Genomic DNA, 22392 nt, shown 5'->3' with positions numbered 1-22392 from the left:
CAGGATTTCTTTGATGAATATAAAGTTCAAAAGAACAGCATTTATTTGAAATGGAATCTTTTGCAACATTATAAATGCATTTACTGTCACTTTTGATCAATTTAAATGCATCCTTGCTGAATAAAATTATTAATTTCTTTTAAAAATAAAAAAAGTCGTACAACTTTTGAATGGTAGTGTATTTTATTTTTTATTGGTCACATTTAAATTAGCGTCCAAATCTCACTATTAACTATGACTTTTGCCTCAATAAACTCTTATTTACTGCTTATTAATAATTAATAAGTTAGTTGTTAAGTTTAGGTATCGGGGGTTGTAGAATATGCTCATGCAGAATAAGGCATTAATGTGTGCTTTATAAGTCCTAATATACAGCCTAATATACAGCCAACAACATGTAGTAATATACATGTTAAAAAAGCAACTAGTTAATAGTGAGAATTAGACCCTAAACTAAAGTGTTACCTTTTTATATTAAAAATTGCAAACCATTGTTGGCTCTTGTCAATGTATTGGTCTGAATGTGTTTTAAAAAGTCCTAATTTGATTCATTCAAAATTATTCAAATGCATTGATGAACTTTCACCAGATCACGATACTTAGCCTCAAGTCACTATAAAGTGTGCACTGTAAGAAGCTTTAGCGTCACCTAACTAGTTTTTTACATTTTCTGCAGAACATGTGAGTGTTGTTTGCCTGTGCAAGGCCAAATCTATAGGCTCTTACTGGATTATGGGAGTAAAATTGTGTAAAAAACTAGTTTGTTTCATTTCATTTCGTTGGTTCATTCGTTGGTTCGTTCGTTGGTTCATTTGTTTGTTTATTTATTTATTTATTTATTTATTTATACAGCACCTTACAGGCTATCACCATAGTTCCAGAGTGCTGTACATTGTAATAAAAAGCAACAGAACAATAAGACAAAACATAAAAATATCCATGTACTAAAATGCCAAAGAGTACAGATAAGATTTTAAGCGGTCCTTAAAACCATCAAGAGTCAAGGAAGATCTAACATCCAATGGCATATTATTCCACAATCTAGGACCAGCGACAGAGAAAGCACGATCACGCGCACGAGGAATGGTTAGAAGAAACTTGTTTGATGATCTTAAGCCCTATTCGGACGGGATTAACTTTACAAGGGTAGATGGAGTGATGTGATTTTACCACAGGACGTCTGTAATATTAAAGGATTAGTTCACTTTCAAAAAATGTTTTGCTGATCATTTACTCACCCCGATGTCATCCAAGATATCCATGTCTTTCTTTCTTCAGTCGAAAAGAAATTAAGGTTTTTGAGGAAAACATTCCAGGATTTTTCTACACAGAATGGACTTCAATGGCAACCAACTATACCAATGTTCAAAGAAGGTTCAAATGTCCGTCTCAATGCAGCTTCAACGTCTCGACACGATCCCAGTCGAGAAATAAGGGTCTTATCTCGTGAAACGATCGGCCATTTAAAAAAAAAAAAAAATATATATAATATATACGTTTTAACCACAAATGCTCGTCTTGTACCATCTCTGAGATGCGCCACGCATTGCGTCATCATGTTGAAAGTGAACTAATCCTTTAATGGCTAATTCGTACGGGATAAGATATCCCAGTAAAACCAGCAGAAGTGGGAGAGTAACTCGATTTGCACACCGCCGTCACTCCTGTCGTCATGTATGTATTACGCTGCTTCCTGATATCACATGCGCAAACACATATAACCTATATTTATATAAATAAAACAGTTATGTCCAGTCGAACAATGTATTAATTAACAGATTGGATTGTGTTGGTAATAGGCTCTAACCTAACGCTAAAAGATGTTTCGTGCCTCTAACAAGTGCTGTCGATCTTCTCTCTGATCTGATGGTGTGTGTGAAACACTTGAGTTTTGCCACAGACTCGTTCCAGTCTAGTCTAGGCGACTAGAACGCAACTGATGCTTTATCAAGCGTCTCCATACTCGAAAAACTGCGGAAAACTACTTTTAAACAGGAAATTATGAAATATTTACGTACATATTTACAGCGGGTCTATTCGCACGGGATTAGTATTACCTGAGGTCATTTTTCCGGACCTTTTTACTGAAGGGAAAAGTCGCCGTAATCTTTACTGACATTGTCCGTCATGATCACTGAGATGCACATTCAGACCGGACTAAAATCACAGAGAAGCTCTGGTAATAATTATTAGCCTACTTTACCCCTCCTCTCCATGTTGAACTAGTCCCGTCCAAATAGGGCTTTAGTCTTACGCCTGAACTGTAGGGCATAATAAGCTCAGCTAAGTATTCCGTGAAGTGCTTTAAAAACATATATCAGAATCTTATACTGTATCCTAAAACGTACTGGTAGCCGACCTAAAAAAAGATAACAAGGGAGTAACATGATCCGTTTTCCCAGCATTCATTAACAACCTTGCAGCGGCATTTTGTACAATCTGCAAGCGTGCAATGTGTGTTTGACAGCTCCAAACATAAAGTGCACTATGCTAATCTATGTCTGGGCAACATCACCATGTGGCGAGGCCATCAGAAAGTGTGTGTCTTCTTGGAAAGCGTCCACATCCTCATGATTGATCTCTGCGAGAGCTTTCTGAGCACGACCCGTCAGAAGTAAAGCAGCTGTTCTTCTCTCTGCTGGCACTGAGAGATAATCTGGTCCTGACGAGTGACCCTGCTGTGCTTTCAGCCACTATAGGGATGTACGATTCAATTAGACGACCGGTACATGATGACCTGTGTCCTTGGCAGATCCCTGACTGCATTACAGTACAGTTTCAGATAATCCTTTGTTTCTTCATCACACGAGCACAGGCGGCCGTTGCTATTCAGAGGATCGTTTCAAAGACACCGTCGGAGGCCGACGAGAAGAATAGACGGACAAAACACAGCAGCGTGACTCCAATTACTGTACATCTGTTATATTTAACAACATTATCTCATGTTTTATTCTTAGTCTATTTTTAAATCCATATGTACTGGAGGTCGTCTGATACTGGATTTTAACGATAACTATTGGGTGAGAACCGATAGTTTTTAAAATTGATACTGAATGAAAACAAACAAAATTCTATTTTTTTATTACAAAAAACAAAGCTAAACCATGAAAATGTACTGTACTTATTAAATTAGATAAATATAGATATTAATATTAAATATTAATATATTGATAACCAATAGTTTTTAAAAATGGATACTGAATGAAAACAAACTAAATTATATTTTTTAATAAAAACATTAAAAAACATAGCTGGACCATGAAAATGTACTGTAGCCTACTTATTAAATAAAATAAATATAGATATTAATATTAAATATGAATATATTGATAACCGATAACCGATAGTTTTTAAAAATGGATACTGAATAAAAACAAACAAAATTCTATTTTTTATTACAAAAACAAAGCTAAACCAGGAAAATGTACTGTGCTTATTAAATTCAATAAATATAGATATTAATATTGAATATGAATATATTGATAACCGATAGTTTTTAAAAATGGATACTGAATGAAAACAAACTAAATTATATTTTTTAATAAAAACATTAAAAAAACATAGCTGAACCATGAAAATGTACTGTACTTGTTGAACGAAATAAATATAGATATTAATATTGAATATTAATATATTGATAACCGATAACCGATAGTTTTTAAAAATGGATACTGAATGAAAACAAACTAAATTATATTTTTTTATAAATAAATATAAAATAGCTGAACCATGAAAATGTACTGTACTTATTAAATGAAATAAATATAGATATTAAAGCTGCCGTCGGCAACATTTTTTTGATCATATTCAGTGTAATCGACACTATAATCCGACAGAACGACATAAATAAGGTGGTTTTAGAAAAAAACCCGAGCTTCTAACTCCACCTGGAGCGTGTTATTTGTTTTGCAAAAATCCAGCGCTCCCGCTTCATCAGGTCCAATCAGCGAAGGGGGGTGTGAGATCTGACTGTCAATCACAGGTCGTGCACACGCCACAGATCCCCCCTCACTCGCGCACGTTAATATCACATGCACACGCCACGCCTGAAGTTCGCCTGGAGATTGCATGAAGCGTGATGGCGGAGAGAAAATCTACTAACAAGCTTCCAATTCCTCGGTTATTGCTATCTATGGATAGATTAGCCAGGGCTGCCTACCTCCGAGTCCATGGTGTTGATCGATGCTGAAGAGACGGACGCGTTCACAGAAAATCAGGTACACACGCACAGTGACGCACTGACGAGCACGACCTCGATGGGAGGGTGCTCGCTGGTAGTGGGGAGGGGCATGAGAGTTGTAAACATTCAAAATTTTGGCTAATCGACCCAATCTGCCAGACTTGCCGACGGCAGCTTTAATATTAAATATTAATATATTGATTACACGTTGATCATTTATGTTAGTTCATAGTGCATTAACTAATGTTAACAGATACAACTTTTAAATGTATTAGCAAATGTTGAAATTAATGATCTAACAATAAACAATACTTCTAAAACATTGAATAACCTTAGTTAATGTTAAAGATGGACTCTTATTGTATTTCATATAAATCCAAACATTCATGCTTTAATATATTGCCATATTTAAATATCTACACAAAGGCCATAGCAGTGAAGTTAGACACTTATGTATATTGTATGTCTACACTCACACTTTATTTTAGAACACTTGATGATTATCGTATCAATATCACTAAATATGTGTTAGAGTGACGATAAAAAGAACTGAAATCAGATTCATATCTTCTTTGTGTCTGTCGGCTGCATGATCACATCGGTTTGCTTTCTCACACCACTAGCTTTAAATATGCAACTCTGCTTCCAAACGAATGCCTGATAATGACCAGCTGGATGTACACTAATGCAAACAGATGGTATACCAATCGTGACATTAAACATTTGTGTCGGGCTTGTGTGTGTTTTTGTCACACTGACTGATTTAACCGTTTACGGTACTACTAATGTTATCCTCGACTGCAAACACACTGCCATTCTCCACTAATACCGCATCTAATCAACAAATTAATTACTTTATAATGATAAAAACATGTATATACATATCGTTTTAAAATCCGCATCTGAAGTGTCAAAACAAACTCCACGAGGCGTCAGTGATAGGCTAGTTTTCCACATTCGCGGCGTCATCAAGCATTTGGATAAGCGACCTCTAGTGGCGAAACTTGCACACTGTGCCTTTAACCATATCCTGTTAATAAATATTAAAACAAGAACTCATACAGGGAAATTTTTTTTACCCCATATCTTGAATTTTGGGGGCTTTTTTATAAATTTTGATGGCATTTTTCCCCGAAGCTCCAGTTAATTTCCAACCTTGGTGTGTCTGCAGTTAAAACGAGTGAAACATAGCAAACGCTGCTAATGCACACCAGCCAGTAATTGCTCAAGAGGACGAGGTCTGCTGATTTATTGTCATAGAAATGACACCACAAACAAGTTGCGAAAATCATCTTCTTATAACTTATCGTATTTGATATATACTTGTCAAAAGTTTGGGGTCTGGAAGATTTTTTTTTTAAAGGAAATTCAAACTTTTATTCAACAAGGACACATTAAATTGATCAAGAGTCACAGTAAAGACATCTATAATGTTACAAAAGATTATTTCAAATTCTTTTGAACTTTCTATTTATCATGTTTTCAACACTGATAATAATCATAAATGTTTCTTGAGCATCAAATCATCATATTTGAATGATTTCTGAAGGATCATGTGACACTGAAGACTGGAGTAATGATGCTACTATATATTTTACTATATATTCATATAGAAAATAGCACAAAAAAACTGTATTTTACTGTTTTTACTGTATTTTTGATTAAATAAATGCGGTCTTGGTGAACAGAAAAGACGTCTTTTAAAAAAACATAAAAATCTTATGTTGACCCCAACATTTTGAAAAGTACTGTAAATCATAAAATATACATTGTGATATTTATGTATTTGCTCTGAAGTGACTTGAATGAAGGGTGTTTTTTAATTTTTTTTTATAATTTAACCATTATCTCAACTAAACAGCCATTGTTACAAAATAGTGTAAACTCTTTGTTTTTTATGATACGGGCCAACATTTCAAGAGTCTAAAGGTCAGAATGAACATATGCATAATCTGCATAATTAACTTAAACAGAGACTTGAGACTGGCAGGAACTATGCCAGTAAATCATAACAGAGGCAATATACATAGAGCAAAAACATGTATTAGCATTTTTTTTAATTGTGGTTATTTCCAAGGGTCAGAGAGAGTGCACAATGGACATGATGTAAAACTCCATCACAGTGTGTAAGAAACCCTTAAGAAGGCCTTTTAGTAAATGCAACATTTTTTCCCTCTCTTGGCAGCTTGTTGAGTCTCACAAGGAAAGTTTGTTGATCTGGACTATGGCTTTATGATGTGGTTTGGTGCAGGATCTGTAGCCGCTGGCCCTGTGCTGAGATGTCCGTCTGAATTAGTTTGAGTGAGTGTGTGTGTGTGTGTGTGTGTGTGTGTGTGTGTGTGTGTGTGTGTGTGTGTGTGTGTGTGTGTGTGTGTGTGTGTGTGTGTGTGTGTGTGTGTGTGTGTGTGTGTGTGTGTGTGTGTGTGTGTGTGTGTGTGTGTGTGTGTGTGTTTAATTAAATGTAGGAATCCGCTTGCCTCATTAGAAGGGTGTGGGTTCAGGCTCAACAAAAGAGCAGATCTATTGCGTAATCTGCCCCACTTCCTGTCCTGCGATGACTTTCCTCATTAATTCAACAACCATCAACTTCCTCTTCTGCATTGTAACTAGTAATCTTATGTTGAACACGAGGCTTAAAATAGATGTTTTTTCGGCTGACCAGTAGTTCATATTTTTCCTGGCCTTGGGAATTTTTTTTATAAACATTTTTTTTATAACCTTTTTTATATATGTTATTTATTAATTTGCAGTAATGTTTATTATACTACTACTATATGATGTTATGTCTCATATGACCTCTGATATAATTTGTAATAATATCTTTAAATTATACAGCTACTATGTGACCCATATAGTATATTACATATATGACCCAAATTCATAAACACAAAATGTCTTCCTGCAATTTATACAAAAGTAGTACGGATACTATTTTATTTTATTTTATTTTATTTTATTTTATTTTATTTTATTTTTTTATTTTTTTATTTATTTTTTTATTGTATATCTATCTATCTGTCTGTCTGTCTGTCTATCTTTTTTTTTTATACGTATCTGTTTTAACTTATTTCATTCTGGTGATTATAATGTATTAATGTTTCATGTGACCTCTGATATAATTTGTACTAATATCTTCCATATCTACTATATGACCCATATTCAGGCATAAATTCATTTATACAACAGTAGTACAGAATACTAATAATTTTTTTATTATTTTTTTTATTTTAATATTTGGTTACTATACATTTATTTTATTTTGTTTGACTTTATTTTTTATTTTTTGGGGGGGATGCTAGAATGTATTTGTTATGCTTCATATGACCTCTGTAATAATATCTGTAATTTATACAGCTACTATATGACCCATATTCAGGCACACATTCATGTCTTCCAGCCAAAAATACAAAAGTAGGATAGAATTTATTAAATTTTTTATTATTTTATTACTACCTTTTTAATATTTTTTTTATATATATAATTCATATATATATATATAATATTATTATTATTATTATTATTATTATTATTAGTTTTTTTTATTATTCGTTTAATTTTTTTATTTTATTATTATTATTAACTTTGCTTTATTTTTTGTGTCATTGGAATATGTCTGTTGTATGTCATATGAGCTCTGAATGCACAGGAGTATCTGCAGGCTACAGGCCACTACAGATGAGCTGTCGTCGGATTGCGACAGTAATCGCACGGATGCTCATTACGTGTCCCTTTTTCCCTGTGTTCACAGATGATCCAGACCAACCGAGCTCTGCTGGAGAACTCTGACGGCGTGTACGAGCGAATACTGCAGGTCCAGAAAGCAGGTAAGGATGAAAAAACGTAAGAGAGAACGACAGCAAAGAGAAGGAGAGCGAGAGAAAGAGAAAGACACAGTGTTCCACAAGGGAGGGATGTTTCTTGGAACACAATCGATCGACGCGTCCCTTCGATCTCAGTTTCCTCTGTAATAGAGTGCAGAAAACACCAGTGTGTTCATACTAAAAAAGCTCAAAGAGAATAAGCTAATTATGCCACGGTGTGTTGTATAAGGCTCATTGTGCATGCTTTTCTCTTCACCTGTGTGATGCTTTTCAAACACCATTCAAGTAGGGTTTTTTGACTCTCAATAGAGTCATTCGCTCTGTTCTCTAATTAACAGGGCACTAAAAGGGTAAACATCTATAGCCTATCAAAGCGCTGCAATCAATGGTGCACGATGCAGAGATCAGGCTCAATTGCATTCGCTCCCAAATGAAAGGCAACGACCAAATGCAGAAGAAAGGCGGTGTGTTTTATCAAGCTTTTATGTAATTTTAAGGTGCATCTGTGGCCTTTTGAAATTGCTTTTGCTTTTTTTTTGAAGTGTACAATGTAGTATGCAGCGAGTGATGTGGCTTCGTTCACTTTTGATCTCACAGATCAATTCAGATCAAAATTTATTCAAAAAAACTTTAATATATATACATACATAAAAAAAATAAAAAAATAAACATACTAAATAAATAAAAAATAAAAATACCCGAGCAAATTATACCATTTCAAGTTTTTGTTTTAATTAAATGTGGCAAAGTGAAAGAAATGTGCATCATTCCTGCTGTGATTCCTCATTTTCCTGTTGCCTTTTATCTGTTTATGTGCTAATGCGTTCATAAAACCTTGTGAAGCGCAGTGGAAACATTGATAATCATTTTCAGTTTTTTCTGCATCTTGGGTTTGTTGCTGGGAGACAGTGATTGGCAGGTGATCGATGCGGAAGGCTATCAGTGCGTTTCATTAATCGTAGCTGATGGAATCTTGGCACAGGAAGCTGTTAGAGTTCATTATATATTCTCTCGTTGAGCAATTATCACAACCCAAACGCATAACCTGCCATTTGTTTGGTCAAGCCAATCATTATGCTTGGCAATGGCTTCAATGCCACATGTGTACTGTTTGGCTTCAATAATGTGCGAATAAACCTTAATAGCATTTATTGATGCTTGTTAAAGGTGAAGTATGTAGTTTCTGCAACACTAGTGGTACCTAGTGTGATTACACAAATAAAGCCTATTTATATTTCTCATGTTGCGCCTCCTTAAGCATCACAATCACAGTTCTTATGGGTGCTTATGAAGGCATGTCTCAACAGGTAAAAGTAGGCTACTTTCAATAAAAGGTGTTGCTATGTGTGATGAGTAAGCAATTGAGTCGGCTAACACTCTGTCTAGAGCAAGCGCGAGCATCTCACTTATAATAAACCCATCAAACGCATCTGTGTCATTTTTTGACACGACCCAACACAAGCTGTTTGAGGCGGTTAACATTGACACATCAATGTAAACATTATAAATTGGTAAATTTGTCTTTCTGAACAGGTACATGATGATGTTGTATTGAAGCATCCATTATGGCGCACTTCATCTCAATGCCTTGACGTGTTCATGACCTGTTTAATCTTTGAAGGTCTAATTGCTGTGAATCTTACACTCCTGTAACTGAAGCTGAATTTCTTTCCCATTTAACGCATCAGTCATGGATCCACAGCAGCTAAACACTCTGGGGCTCCGCCTTCTACAGTAGCCACGCCCCAAACTCTCCGTCTGCTACTGTAGCCACGCCCCAAACTCTCCACCTGATACAGTAGCCACGCCCCAAACTCTCCTCCTGCTACAGTAGCCACACCCCAAACTCTCCACCTGCTACAGTAGCCACGCCCCAAACTCTCCACCTGCTACAGTAGCCACACCCAAACTCTCCACCTGCTACAGTAGCCACACCCAAACTCTCCACCTGCTACAGTAGCCACGCCCCAAACTCTCCACCTGCTACAGTAGCCACACCCAAACTCTCCACCTGCTACTGTAGCCACGCCCCAAACTCTCCACCTGATACAGTAGCCACGCCCCAAACTCTCCTCCTGCTAGTAGCCACGCCCCAAACTCTCCACCTGCTACATTAGCCACGCCCAAACTCTCCACCTGCTACAGTAGCCACACCCAAACTCTCCACCTGTTACAGTAGCCACGCCCAAAACTCTCCACCTGCTACAGTAGCCACACCCAAACTCTCCACCTGTTACAGTAGCCACGCCCAAAACTCTCCATCTGCTACAGTAGCCACGCCCCAAACTCTCCGCCTGCTACAGTAGCCACGCCCCAAACTCCCCATCTGCTACAGTAGCCACGCCCCAAACTCTCCACCTGCTACAGTAGCCACGCCCCAAACTCCCCACCTTCTACAGTAGCCACGCCCCAAACTCCCCGCCTGCTACCGTAGCCACGCCCCAAACTCTCCACCTGCTACAGTAGCCACGCCCCAAACTCTCAGCCTGCTACAGTAGCCACGCCCCCAAACTCTCCACCTGCTACAGTAGCCACGCCCCAAACTCTCCACCTGCTACAGTAGCCACGCCCCAAACTCTCCACCTGCTATAGTAGCCACGCCCCAAACTCTCCACCTGCTACAGTAGCCACGCCCCAAACTCTCCACCTGCTACAGTAGCCACGCCCCAAACTCTCCGCCTGCTACAGTAGCCATGCCCCAAACTCTCCGCCTGCTACAGTAGCCACGCCCCAAACTCTCCTCCTGCTACAGTACAGTAGCCACGCCCCAGACTCTCCGCCTGCTACAGTAGCCACGCCCCAAACTCTCAACTTCTACAGTAGCCACGCCCCAAACTCTCAACTTCTTCAGTAGCCACGCCCCAGACTCTCCACCTGCTACAGTAGCCACGCCCCAAACTCTCCTCCTGCTGCAGTAGCCACGCCCCAAACTCTCAACTTCTACAGTAGCCACGCCCCAAACTCTCAACTTCTTCAGTAGCCACGCCCCAGACTCTCCGCCTGCTACAGTAGCCACGCCCCAAACTCTCCTCCTGCTGCAGTAGCCACGCCCCAAACTCTCAACTTCTACAGTAGCCACGCCCCAAACTCTCGCTATTGGTTGAGCTGGAAAGAGATCTTCTAAGGGAGATAAAGCCAATATTGCTTAATGTTAAACTGGGATAAGTGAATATATTTTAACATTAAAAATCTCACATGCATCACCTTCACTTCACTATTACCGTTGCTCATACTTAGTGTTAAGGATTTGAACATACTCCTAATTCTGAGTAGCAAATGTTGGCGCTTAACTTGATCCCTAAAATCATTCTGCTTGTCAAGGAAAGGCTTACTGTCACTTTTCTAAGTGATCAGACTTTTGACACAAAAATTATGTTCATCTTCTTCATAAAACCATCACTCAGCCACTTCCATCTTTGATTTCTTCTGCTTAACTCTGTAATTTTTCACCACTGTTAATGCAGTTTAATATCGTGCATTAGAAGTAAGCCGTAACCACAAAGATTTGATTGATTTTCGGAGTCTGTGGCCACATCAAATATTCATCGCCTTTTGTCCCAGTACAAGAGCACAGAGAATGGCTTTGTCTAATCTGCAGTAAACACCGTAAATCAATCTGCGGTTTCTTGTCTCTCTTAAGAAGCCCATCTCGGCCTGGCTCATTGATAAATGTGGTTGAAAGGTAGCTGTACTTCACTGAGGTGTGGCGGATTGGAGGCCGAGCTGGACTGATGGAGCTGTAGTGTGATGAGCTCAAGCTGCTAACTGTGAATAGGAAAAGTGGGTCAATACTTGCCCATTCCCCCATGGAATCTAGTGGAAAACTCTGGCATTGACATGCTTATATAATCAAAACTGGCCACTGCGAAAGACCTAGCAGGTATTGATCTACAGGCAGAGTAAATAACATGCTCTCTTTTGAGTAAAGCAGTGCTGGCCAGTGCTCCAGTTATTTAAGAGATCTAGGATATACTTTTGCTGTAAATATTAGAAAATTTGTCCGCTGCAATAACCCTGATGCCAGCGGGAGTTGCTTGCTTGTAAGGAGGCTGTGGTTATGTGCTGTGGATTTGATTTGTTCATGCAGACCAAATTCCCTTTTCATTTGAATGAATTAGCTTTTCTTTAATGCTTTTTGCCTCCATAATGGTGCAGTTCCACAGTTTACCAGTAGGGGATAATAACTGTCCCACTGAGGGGACCAGGTTGGGTGGTGGTGTGGTGGTTTAATCTGGAACCATGGAAAGAAGTTACCACAAAATTAAATTAAGTTGAATTTTGTGATTTCCTTTAAAGGGCCCTTTTTCAAAGTGTTGATGTTGTTTTTGGGCTCCATTAGAACAGGTTTTCCTCATATTCTCCATTGTTGCGGCTCCTCTCTTCCCAGTCTGTCAGTAACGCTCTGTTTACTTCCTGTCTCTATGAAGCCCCGTCTTCTGAAAAGCACACTGTGCTCTGATTGGTCGGCTGGAGCAGTGTGTTGTGATTGGTCGAGCGCTTCGAGTGTGTTAGGGAAATGTCCCGCCCCTTACCATAACCACCAGTTTAACACACTACTAACTTACTCAACCAGGCCCCGCCCCTTTATTCTGCGTATGAATTATTTAAATGAGGAATATTGTGACGTGTTCGTTCCCGGAAGAAACTCAAGACTACAATGGAGGCGTTTCAGGGAGTTCAGAAACACAGACACTGATATAGAGAACAGAATGCGGGGTCTCAACTAGACGCTATATTAAAAAAACCAACGCTGAGAGCTGAACTCTGGTCAGACTAACCACATATTGAAAATACAGGGTCAAAACAGCTGACAAAAATAGAGTATTTGCATGCGTATTAAGATGATCACGATAATCTGCATTGTTTTTAAACGAGTTGGCCAATGAGTTTTTCCATACAGTAATGACAAAACATTATGCTTTATGTTTTGAATTTGCTTGTTTTATTTTTTTTTTGCAACACGGCTAATGGAAGCTGCTTTTTTTTCTTGCAAAGCAATTGTACATTTTGCAACGTGGAAGCAAGCAATTGTTTTGTGAATTTGTGAGACTTCGGATTCATTAACCACTATTGGTAAATAACTTATAAGTTATAAGAAATAAGAATAAGAAAGTGCAGTAAACTGTAAAAATATTTGTGCTAAAACAGATATGATTACGATAAAAATATGATAACAAATACCAGTTTAAAGAATAAAGGTAATTTACGCTACCGTAGACCTCAGTGCTTATATCCGAACTGTAAACTCATCCCAGTACTTCTGTGATAATATGAATATTTGTAACAGAAATAACGATACTGTGTGGTTTGAAAGACTGTTTGTGAAACCGTTTCATGCATGACATCTGCTCTCTCTGGATCAGCGGCAGCATGAACACAGATTTGAATATTCCAGTGTGATTCGTTATTAATATTCCAGGTGAATCGTTGCCATTTAGGAATGAGATTGCGTGGGTTGTTGAATCGAGATTGTGATCTTTCAGCGATTAATCGTGCAACTCTACTGGATATCTAGGCTACGTCAATGGGAATGTTGGTTAAAAGCATAGTTCACCTAAAAATGATAATTCTGTCATCATTTACTTCCTCTCATGTTGCACAAAAGAAGATTTTCTGAAATATATATATATATTTTTAGTGTACTGCATCTTTAATCTAGTTGTTTAAAGGTTTATTTGTGTATCTGAAATGCAGTTAAAATTGCATTGCAAAATATTTTGATGCACTGCCAAAAAACAAGTTGCATTCATTGCAGTCACTCCTGTTGCGGTTGACAGACGTTGCATGAGCAAAGCTGTGCGGTATGCCAGACTACAGCCATTTCTCTGAAATTAAGTCATTTAAAGCACATAAAAGCCTATGAAGTGATGTGCAAGTGCCTTAGAAGCACGCTGACGCCCTCACACGTGCATCAGGGGCTGAGGCTTTCTGTCACTGTGTCTGCGCCGTGTCTCAGTGCGTGCCTTCACAGAGAAGTGTGGAATGACATCCCGGGTTTTCCCACTCAGACTACAGTATGTTGCTAGGCAACCCCTGCCATGAAGTCGGAGTGCCATTGGCTGCTTTCCTCGGCACGATCACGCATCATTAACCCGGCAGAACCTCTCCTTACTTACCGCCCGTCAGATCCGAGGGGCTCGCAGACACGAGAGCCCACCAACGCTGAGGTTAACAGGGTGTGAAAGTAACGTCAGGAATGAATGCAAATCATCTTGAAATATGCTTGTGCTATTCACAGTAATGGCTTCCCCCTCTTGAGCATTATTGCTCTATTTGTAGGAAGTCAAGCGCTGTCTCCCCCAGGCTTGTGCGCCGCTTCATTGGCCAGCGATCGGCATCTAGAGACCGTCGTTGATCTCCTTTCAGTGAAGCTTTACAGCTGTGGGAGCGCTTGCACAGCTGTATATAGAAGGATGTCAGAAGCACGTTTACAGGCGCTTTAGCTCTCAGACACACACAGACACAGCATGAGGTTTGACAGACGCTGCCATTGATGGTCCTTCAGGTTTTTAGGTGGTGTAACACTATCTATCCTTCCTAATTCCTCCTCATTTCTTAACTGTGCATGCCAAGGTGCTGAACAGCAAATGTGCAAGTTGATGCATGAAAATGTGCTGCCGTTTGCAGTATTCTCATGTTTTTACTGTTTAGTTTCAAGTGTTCCTGGGAAAACGCATGTCTCAATCTCCAAAAAGGACAAAAAAGAGCAATAATAGTAGTACAATTTCTTCTGATGCCTTGTGGTTAAATGTTTGATGTCTTAAGTTTAAATTGCAGTCTGTTTCTCACACAAATGCTATTATATACTATACTATAGTTTTTATTTTAAATTGAATTAGCCTTTATTTTTATATTTTTGTCATTTTGTTATGTGCAACATTTGTAGTTTTTGTTTAGTTTAAGTTTTTCAATTTAACGTTTATATTTTATTTTATTTTATTTTTGCTTTTTTCAATTTAGTAATTTTGTTATGTGCAACATTTGTAGTTTTTGTTTAGTGTAAGTTTTTCAATTTAATGTTTATATTTTCTTTTCTTTTTGCAAAAATAGTGTTTTAGTTAACAGTAATAACCCTGCACATAAACAGTTGAATGACTTCAGAACATAACATGCATTTTAATTTAATTACATGTTTGTTAATATAGCGCTTTATACAATACAGATCGTTTCAAAGCAGCTTTGCATTAATAAACTTACAATAATGTAATAATTCAACAATAAAAAAAAAATAAAAAAAATTCATCTGTAAAGCAGCAGAAGACAATAGTGTCACTCTTCAGCTCAAATCAGTTCATTGTTGATTCAGTTCAGTTCAATAAAGGTGTCGATGTTGCAAAGTTAGTGTCTGTCAGCTACACATCATATGGGCTTTTATGGCTCTTTTATGTCAGAAATTTCACTTGTGGGTTATTTGTAAGTTCATCTTCATCATTGTAGCATTGTTTCCTGGCAGACAGATAAAAGCATGCGCATCTTGAGTTCTAGAAGTGAAATAGAAACCAGACAGTCAGACTGAAACATTGCATTTTCACCCGTATCTTGCTGTATGTGTGCAGTGTGCATCATATATGTGTCTTTGTTATGCAATTTTAAAAGTTCCTCATTTAGTTTTGAAGTCTCCTACAATAAGTTTAAATGCATCCAAGGTTAAAAAAAAAAACACTAACAATCTCCTCATTTCTCAAAGAGTCTGAAACGCTTAGTTTGAAGATTCAGTCTCTCTAAACTCCGCCTCTCCGAGAGCCTGCTCTGCTCTGCTTGGTCAGACGGCTCAGTCTGTTGTGATTGGCTGACTGGAAACAGTGCATGTCAGAAACCAAATGCTCATTACCATATCTTAATTTCAGCTCTTCCTCAGCGCTTGTGATGTGAACCGTTACGATGGCGTTGGTTTTACGTTTTAAATCTCATCCTTCTGAAGTGGATTCGTGGCGCAGAAAACAGCACAACTAAACTCTTCCAGTCTCAGATACAACTACAGTGTTTGAGGGCGGGGCAAAGAGACGCTGTTCAGCCAATCAAGACCACAGGCTGGCATTATGCAAATGTGTTACATTGTTACGCAGGTTTGTAACGGGAAATGAGATCTTTGATCTTTAAAACTTTGCAGACCTTTTTACATTCACAAACAGCTCTATTACACACTGCATGCAAGACAATATCTGGGGTGAAAAAAGCACTTTAAAGATTCAGCACAACAAATATCACTCAGAAAGCGTTGTTTCCTCTCCTCGGCGTCCGTTCTTCAGATCACTGCGAATGAAAGACAGAAACAGAACGGTGCGGCTCTCGGATGACAAATCGCTTCTGTGTTGGTTGCCTTGATGTTAATGCATTCTGAAAGGATTGGATGTGTGTGTGCTGTGCCCACGCCTGCATCTTCTCATCGCTTTATTCCTCTCTTTCTCCTTCTGTATCAGACACCTGTTTTCTGATCATGTCACAAGCGTTTACCGTCCATGTTTGTGCCGCGTGGCTCAAGGAGAAACTCGCAATTTACCCAAACTAACAATGAGGTGATGTGCTGTACGACACAACAGGCCTCGTCCTCACGCCTCCCACGAGGCTTTAATCCAGACCTACAGAAGACAATCGCCTCGTGACGGGAAGTGAGTGTGTGTGTTTGAACCATGCGCCCACATCCCAGAGTTTCTTTGCTGGTAACTTAAAGGATTAGTTCACTTTCAAAAAAATGTTTTGCTGATCATTTACTCACCCCGATGTCATCCAAGATATCCATGTCTTTCCTTCTTCAGTGGAAAAGAAATTAAGGTTTTTGAGGAAAATATTCCAGGATTTTTCTACACAGAATGGACTTCAATGGCAACCAACTATACCAATGTTCAAAGAAGGTTCAAATGTCCGTCTCAATGCAGCTTCAAAGTCTCGACACGATCCCAGTCGTGAAATAAGGGTCTTATCTCGCGAAACGATCAGCCATTTTCTAATAACAAAAAATATATATACTTTTTAACCACATATGCTTGTCTTGTACCATCTCTGAGTATTACGTCATCACGTTGGAAAGGTCACGGAAAAAATAAAAAATAAATAATAATAAATTAAAACAAAGATGTCGGACGGTTTTAAAGTTGGAGGAGAAAATGAGATGACATGTTTCGCCCTTCCCTTCCTTTCTGAACCGGAGAACACAGACAAATAACTTAGATGACGTGACGCATGTCCTTTCCAACGTGATGATGTAATGCGTGGCGCATCTCAGAGATGGTACACGACGGGCATTTGTGGTTAAAAATTATATATATTTTTTTGGTTTTAGAAAATGGCCGATGGTTTCGCGAGATAAGACCCTTATTTCTCGACTGGGATCGTGTCGAGACTTTGAAGCTGCATTGAGACGGACATTTGAACCTTCTTTGAACATTGGTATAGTTGGTTGCCATTGAAGTCCATTCTGTGTAGAAAAATCCGGGAATGTTTTCCTCAAAAACCTTAATTTCTTTTCGACTGAAGAAGGAAAGACATGGATATCTTGGATTACATCGGGGTGAGTAAATTATCAGCAAACATTTTTTTGAAAGTGAACTAATCCTTTAAGTTGTCAAAGTACAAAAGCTTCTGCTTGCTTGAACGGCATGACTAGATGCAGTCAAACTCTCTCACACTGACCATCCTGATCGCTTCGCCTGATGTGCCAGTTTTGTGGGGATATATTGAATATTCATGATTTATTTGCAATGATTCTGTGTCTCACAACTCAAGTATTAAGTACAGCTCAAGTAAGGTAACATTTCTGATTTACATTTTTTGTCAACCTGTTCAAACCGTTGGTTTAAAGTAATGGATTCAAAACTCTGAAGAAAAAGAGCTTTTCATGTATTAAAATGATTGTAGTAAAATGTATGTTGGCATATTTATTATGTATTGTTATATTTGTGTATATAAATTAATCATTTACAATTCTTCTCTTGTTCATGGATTTTTATTGTCTTAGTTCTGATGTTAAACATTTTTTTCTTCTTAAACATCAAATGTTTAACATTATCGTTAAACTTCATCTTTGTTACAGTGAGTGTTTGGATGAAAATATGGTTTCTTTTAACAAATTGCATACAACATTTTTTGTGATTTACACTGCCATTTAAAAGTTTGGCCTCAGTAAGATTTATTTTGTTTTTGAAAGAAATTAATACTTTTTTTTTTAGCAAGGATGCATTAAATTGATCAAAAGTGACATTTATAATGTTTACAACAGATTCTGTTTCAAATATATGCAGTTCTTTTGAACTTTCTATTCATCAAATAATCCTGAAATATAAAAAGTGTCATGGTTTCCACAAAAATACAAAGCAGTTTTCAACATTGATAATAATCATAAATGTGTCTCAAGCGTCAAATCATCATATTAGAATGATTTCTGAAGGATCATGTGACACTGAAGACTGGAGTAATGATGCTGAAAATTCAGCTTTGATCACAGGAATAAATTACACTTTACTATATATTCACATAGAAAACAGATATTTTTTCATTCTAATAATATTTCACAATTTTACTGTATTTTTGATCGAATAAATGCAGCAGAAGAAACGTTAAAGTCCAGTGCTCGTCTGATCCCCTGAATCTGTCGTTTCAGCGATGGAGTTTCATGAGAATCTACACGACATGGCGGTGAAAGAAGGACTGAAGGGAAGAAAACTGCACAAATCTGTCGAGAGCTTCACCTGGAACATCACAATTCTGAAGGTGATCACGGATGAAACATTAACACCTGTGGGAAATTATTCCCCTTTTAATTTGCATATATTTATGCGTAAGTAGACTTTAACATTCAGATGTGTTTCAAGATGCTGTGATGTTATCTTGAAATATATATATATATATATATAATATTTTCACAACCAGTGCGGCAGTTTTGCACAAACTTGCACAACAAGTAGTAGAAATCAAAGCCGCACCGTTAATTGGGGTATTTCATTCAAGAAATGCAAATCTAGTGTTACGAAACGCAGCCAAAGAACAGTGTTAAAGGTTGAGGTACAAACATCCGACATTTTGTTCTGCATAAATGAAATCCTGCCGTATAAAGACAGCTATAGATGATTAAATGGATGCAAGACCAGTCACTATTTAATATGCAAATAAATGCAAGAAAGAAGACCAATCACAGTTACTGATAATGCATTTCTTCATGTATTACATTCAGTTCATCAGAGCAAATGTTCATCATTATCTCTGGCTCTTAGATTTTGAATATGACCATTCACATAACTTAGAAACAGCCTTTGTAAAAAAAAAATTCTTGCATTAATGGAAATAACAAGAAAACCACTTGTTAAAAGGATGTTAAAATGAAAACAATAATTAAATATATATATATATATATATATCTATGCACACCATTGGAAATAAGATGTTTAAACCCTAATCATTTAAAACTGAAACGCCAGCTTGACAGAATCGATTCAAGTGACACCACCATTAAAGACTATTAAGGCGGCGATTTGGTTTGCTTAAAGACATTAATGATAATTAAATGGTTAATGTGTCTGTGATTTACACAAGTCTGTTATTCCAAACAAAAGCATTATATTGAAATGACTGGGCGAGCGATGGCATTGTTCTTCCTCACGTCTGCTGTCCAATCACAAAGGCTCAGCCAGATATATAAGATCACCTGATGTTTTCCTCAGTGTGTCTCAGATATGTGTGTGCGACCGCTGTTGATCAGTTTCTGATGGCAGGACTACAGTATTATCATACATCACTCTGAGTTACAGTGTGTTTCTGCATGTGGATAAAGCTCAAAATATTCACTACAAATTCACTCACACTCTTCTAAGTTTTGATCTCAACAAAATTGTGATGTTCTTTAGTGTGTGTGTGACTGAGAGAGAGAGAGCGTGTGTGTGAGTATATAATAATTATAATAATATTTTATGATCATACTTATTAATATTTAGAATTGGCTTTTATTTGTATATTTTAATTAAATTTTACATTTTTATATTTTAATTTAATTTTACATTTTTTTATTATTTATAATAAAATAATATTTATTCTTTAGCTTTACATAATTTTTTGGAACATTTTGCCAAATACAAATATTTATTATATATTGTTTAAAATTTGCATTAGTAATTAAAAATATTATTCTTTAGTTTTACCTAATTTGCCAATACATCACATTAGTTGTCCTTGCTTTTGTAAATTTTTTTCAAATACAAATAATTATTACATAGTGTGTATATATACATATATATATATATATATATATATTAGTGGGCAACGATTAATCGCATCCACAATATATAATAAAATATTTGTATTTGACAAAATGTCCCAAAAAATTATGTAAAGCTAAAGTTTTTTTTTTAATTAAAAAAGCTACTTGAAGTGTTAGCATGAGCGAGAGCAGCGTTCCTGCTAGAACACTGGTGTGAGTGAACTCGTCTCTTCTCGTGTTCTCAGGGTCAGGCCGATCTGCTGAAACACGCCCGGGCGGAAGTGCTGGAAAACCTGAAACAGATCCACTACGCCGCTCTCACCTGTAACCTGTCTAAAGGCGGAGCGGGACCCTCGTCGGGGTCTCAGTCCAGGGGCCGTCCCAGTCTGGAGGCCATCCCGGAGAAAGCAGTCGTGGAGGAGGACTTCACAGATCAGGGGAACTGAGGAGAACCGGAGCGTCAAATCCCATTAATCCTCTCTCCCCGGGTCGGCGTGCACCCAACACATTTGGAAAGATCTCAGACCCTCAGGACGATTCCGAAGGCCTCGTCTAACGTCATATTCCCGTGTCCCGGGATCAGGTGGGTGTCGATGAGGCCGAATGTTTCTCAAAGGCCTTTTCCTCAAAGCACAAACTTTAAGAGGAATCAGAACTGGAGCCATGAATGTAACGAGAGGTCGTGTGAGGAAAGAAGAGAGCTGTTTACAATAAAGAACTACTTTTCGTTCTGTCTGCCAAAATAGTGTGTGTGTATATACAGTATAAATATATATAAATATATATATATATATATATGGAGATCTGTTACCTTTTTTGCTATGTGAACTTTTAATGGATCAGATTATTTTGTTAAGAGAAATGGATGTTTTAAAGAGCTCATATTTTATTTGCTTGTACAGAACAGGATCTTATGAGTCGGGGCCCGGCCCTTTATGGGCTTTTTTTTAATTATTTGTATAAATGGATTTGAGGATGTGTCTAGTTTTAGATATTACCAGCAGCTACTGTACAAGTGAATAGGTGAGAGACTCTGGGACGATTGTTGCGTCTCTTCGGCCACGAACACACTGCGGTTTAAACCGACGACATGTACGTTTAGTCATTTAGTGGATGCTTTTATTAAAAAAAATACACTATAAATGAAAAAATGAAATGTAATGAAAAATGTATTATGTAAATTTTAGGGTTGGTGATGTCACTAACCCGGGAGGAATGTGGTGTAGTCTCTACCAGCCGTTTGTTGTAGTCCTTAAAACACGATTTCTTTAAAAGCAAATATCTCCCTTTGCTTTGAACTTTGAGCGTTGTAACTTTGCAGATGTTGTTTATGATCAAACAGCAACATTACACACTAACTAAAGTTAGAAAAGTCAAATCATAATCAACCACCCCTTTAAAAACAACATCATGAATGCCAACAATGGTTCTCAACCTTTTCTGATTGTCCACAACAATATTGCAAACTTTTATGAATCAACTGTATTTGCGCAGTGTTTTCGTGGTCTTTGAGAGCGGACTGAATACTGTATGTCAAGTGTTGCGATTTAAAGATTCTCAAGCATTCCTGGAAACAAAGTAGTCCATGTATGTATGGATATGATTCAGATATGATTCTGCCTTGTTGCTGAAGTTTTGCCTTTTTTTTTTTTGTTACTTTTTTTTTACCCAACAAGTTGCTTCTAGTTTGTAAGTGTTTGTCTCCGGCTCATTCCATTGCTCTTCCCATTGTGCCAATCTACCGATGAACCACTTCCATTGGATTTACACATTGTGACCAGAGATTAAACTGGACATGAACAAAATGATAATTTGTTTATACATTTCAGTGCTGTTATTGTGTATTTATAATTATAGTTGACCATTTAAGGAGTGGGTGATAGTTCCAGAGAGAATATCAGTTTTGTTTAACGCTGTTAAGACCCAGTGCTCTGAAATAAACCATGATAATTACATTCTTTAACTCTTCAGTTTCTAATGGCACTCATTCCAGATGAAAATGTCACAAAGCCAAAAAAACAACAACAACAACAATTAAAGGCTTAATTTCATAAATATTTCATTAAGCCTATTTTTAAAACCATTCATAATTTTTATTTTTTTTATTGTGACACACACACACACACATATATATATATATATATACACACCACTCAAAAGTTTTGGGCCTAATATTTTCTTATTATTTTTAAGTCTCATGTTCA

At 37.4% G+C, this 22392-nt stretch overlaps 1 protein-coding gene across 1 annotated transcript in view; it reads left to right on the top strand.

Moving 5' to 3' along the window:
• Positions 1 to 22143, top strand: part of plcl2 (phospholipase C like 2) — a 58645-nt gene extending 36502 nt beyond the window's left edge. Inside the window, exons 4-6 of the mRNA XM_082150062.1 lie at positions 7929 to 8004; positions 18599 to 18708; positions 20434 to 22143. Of these exons, the coding sequence (XP_082006188.1) occupies positions 7929 to 8004; positions 18599 to 18708; positions 20434 to 20634 (387 nt within the window). The 3' untranslated portion in view covers positions 20635 to 22143. The remainder of the gene's footprint in view (positions 1 to 7928; positions 8005 to 18598; positions 18709 to 20433) is intronic.
• The last annotated feature ends 249 nt before the right edge of the window (positions 22144 to 22392 follow it).

This window comes from Leuciscus leuciscus, assembly GCF_965113295.1.
Source record: "Leuciscus leuciscus genome assembly, chromosome: 20".
Classification (NCBI taxonomy): Eukaryota; Metazoa; Chordata; class Actinopteri; order Cypriniformes; family Leuciscidae; genus Leuciscus; species Leuciscus leuciscus.
Note: the sequence above shows the minus strand (reverse complement) of the source record. Positions and strands in the feature narration are given on the sequence as shown.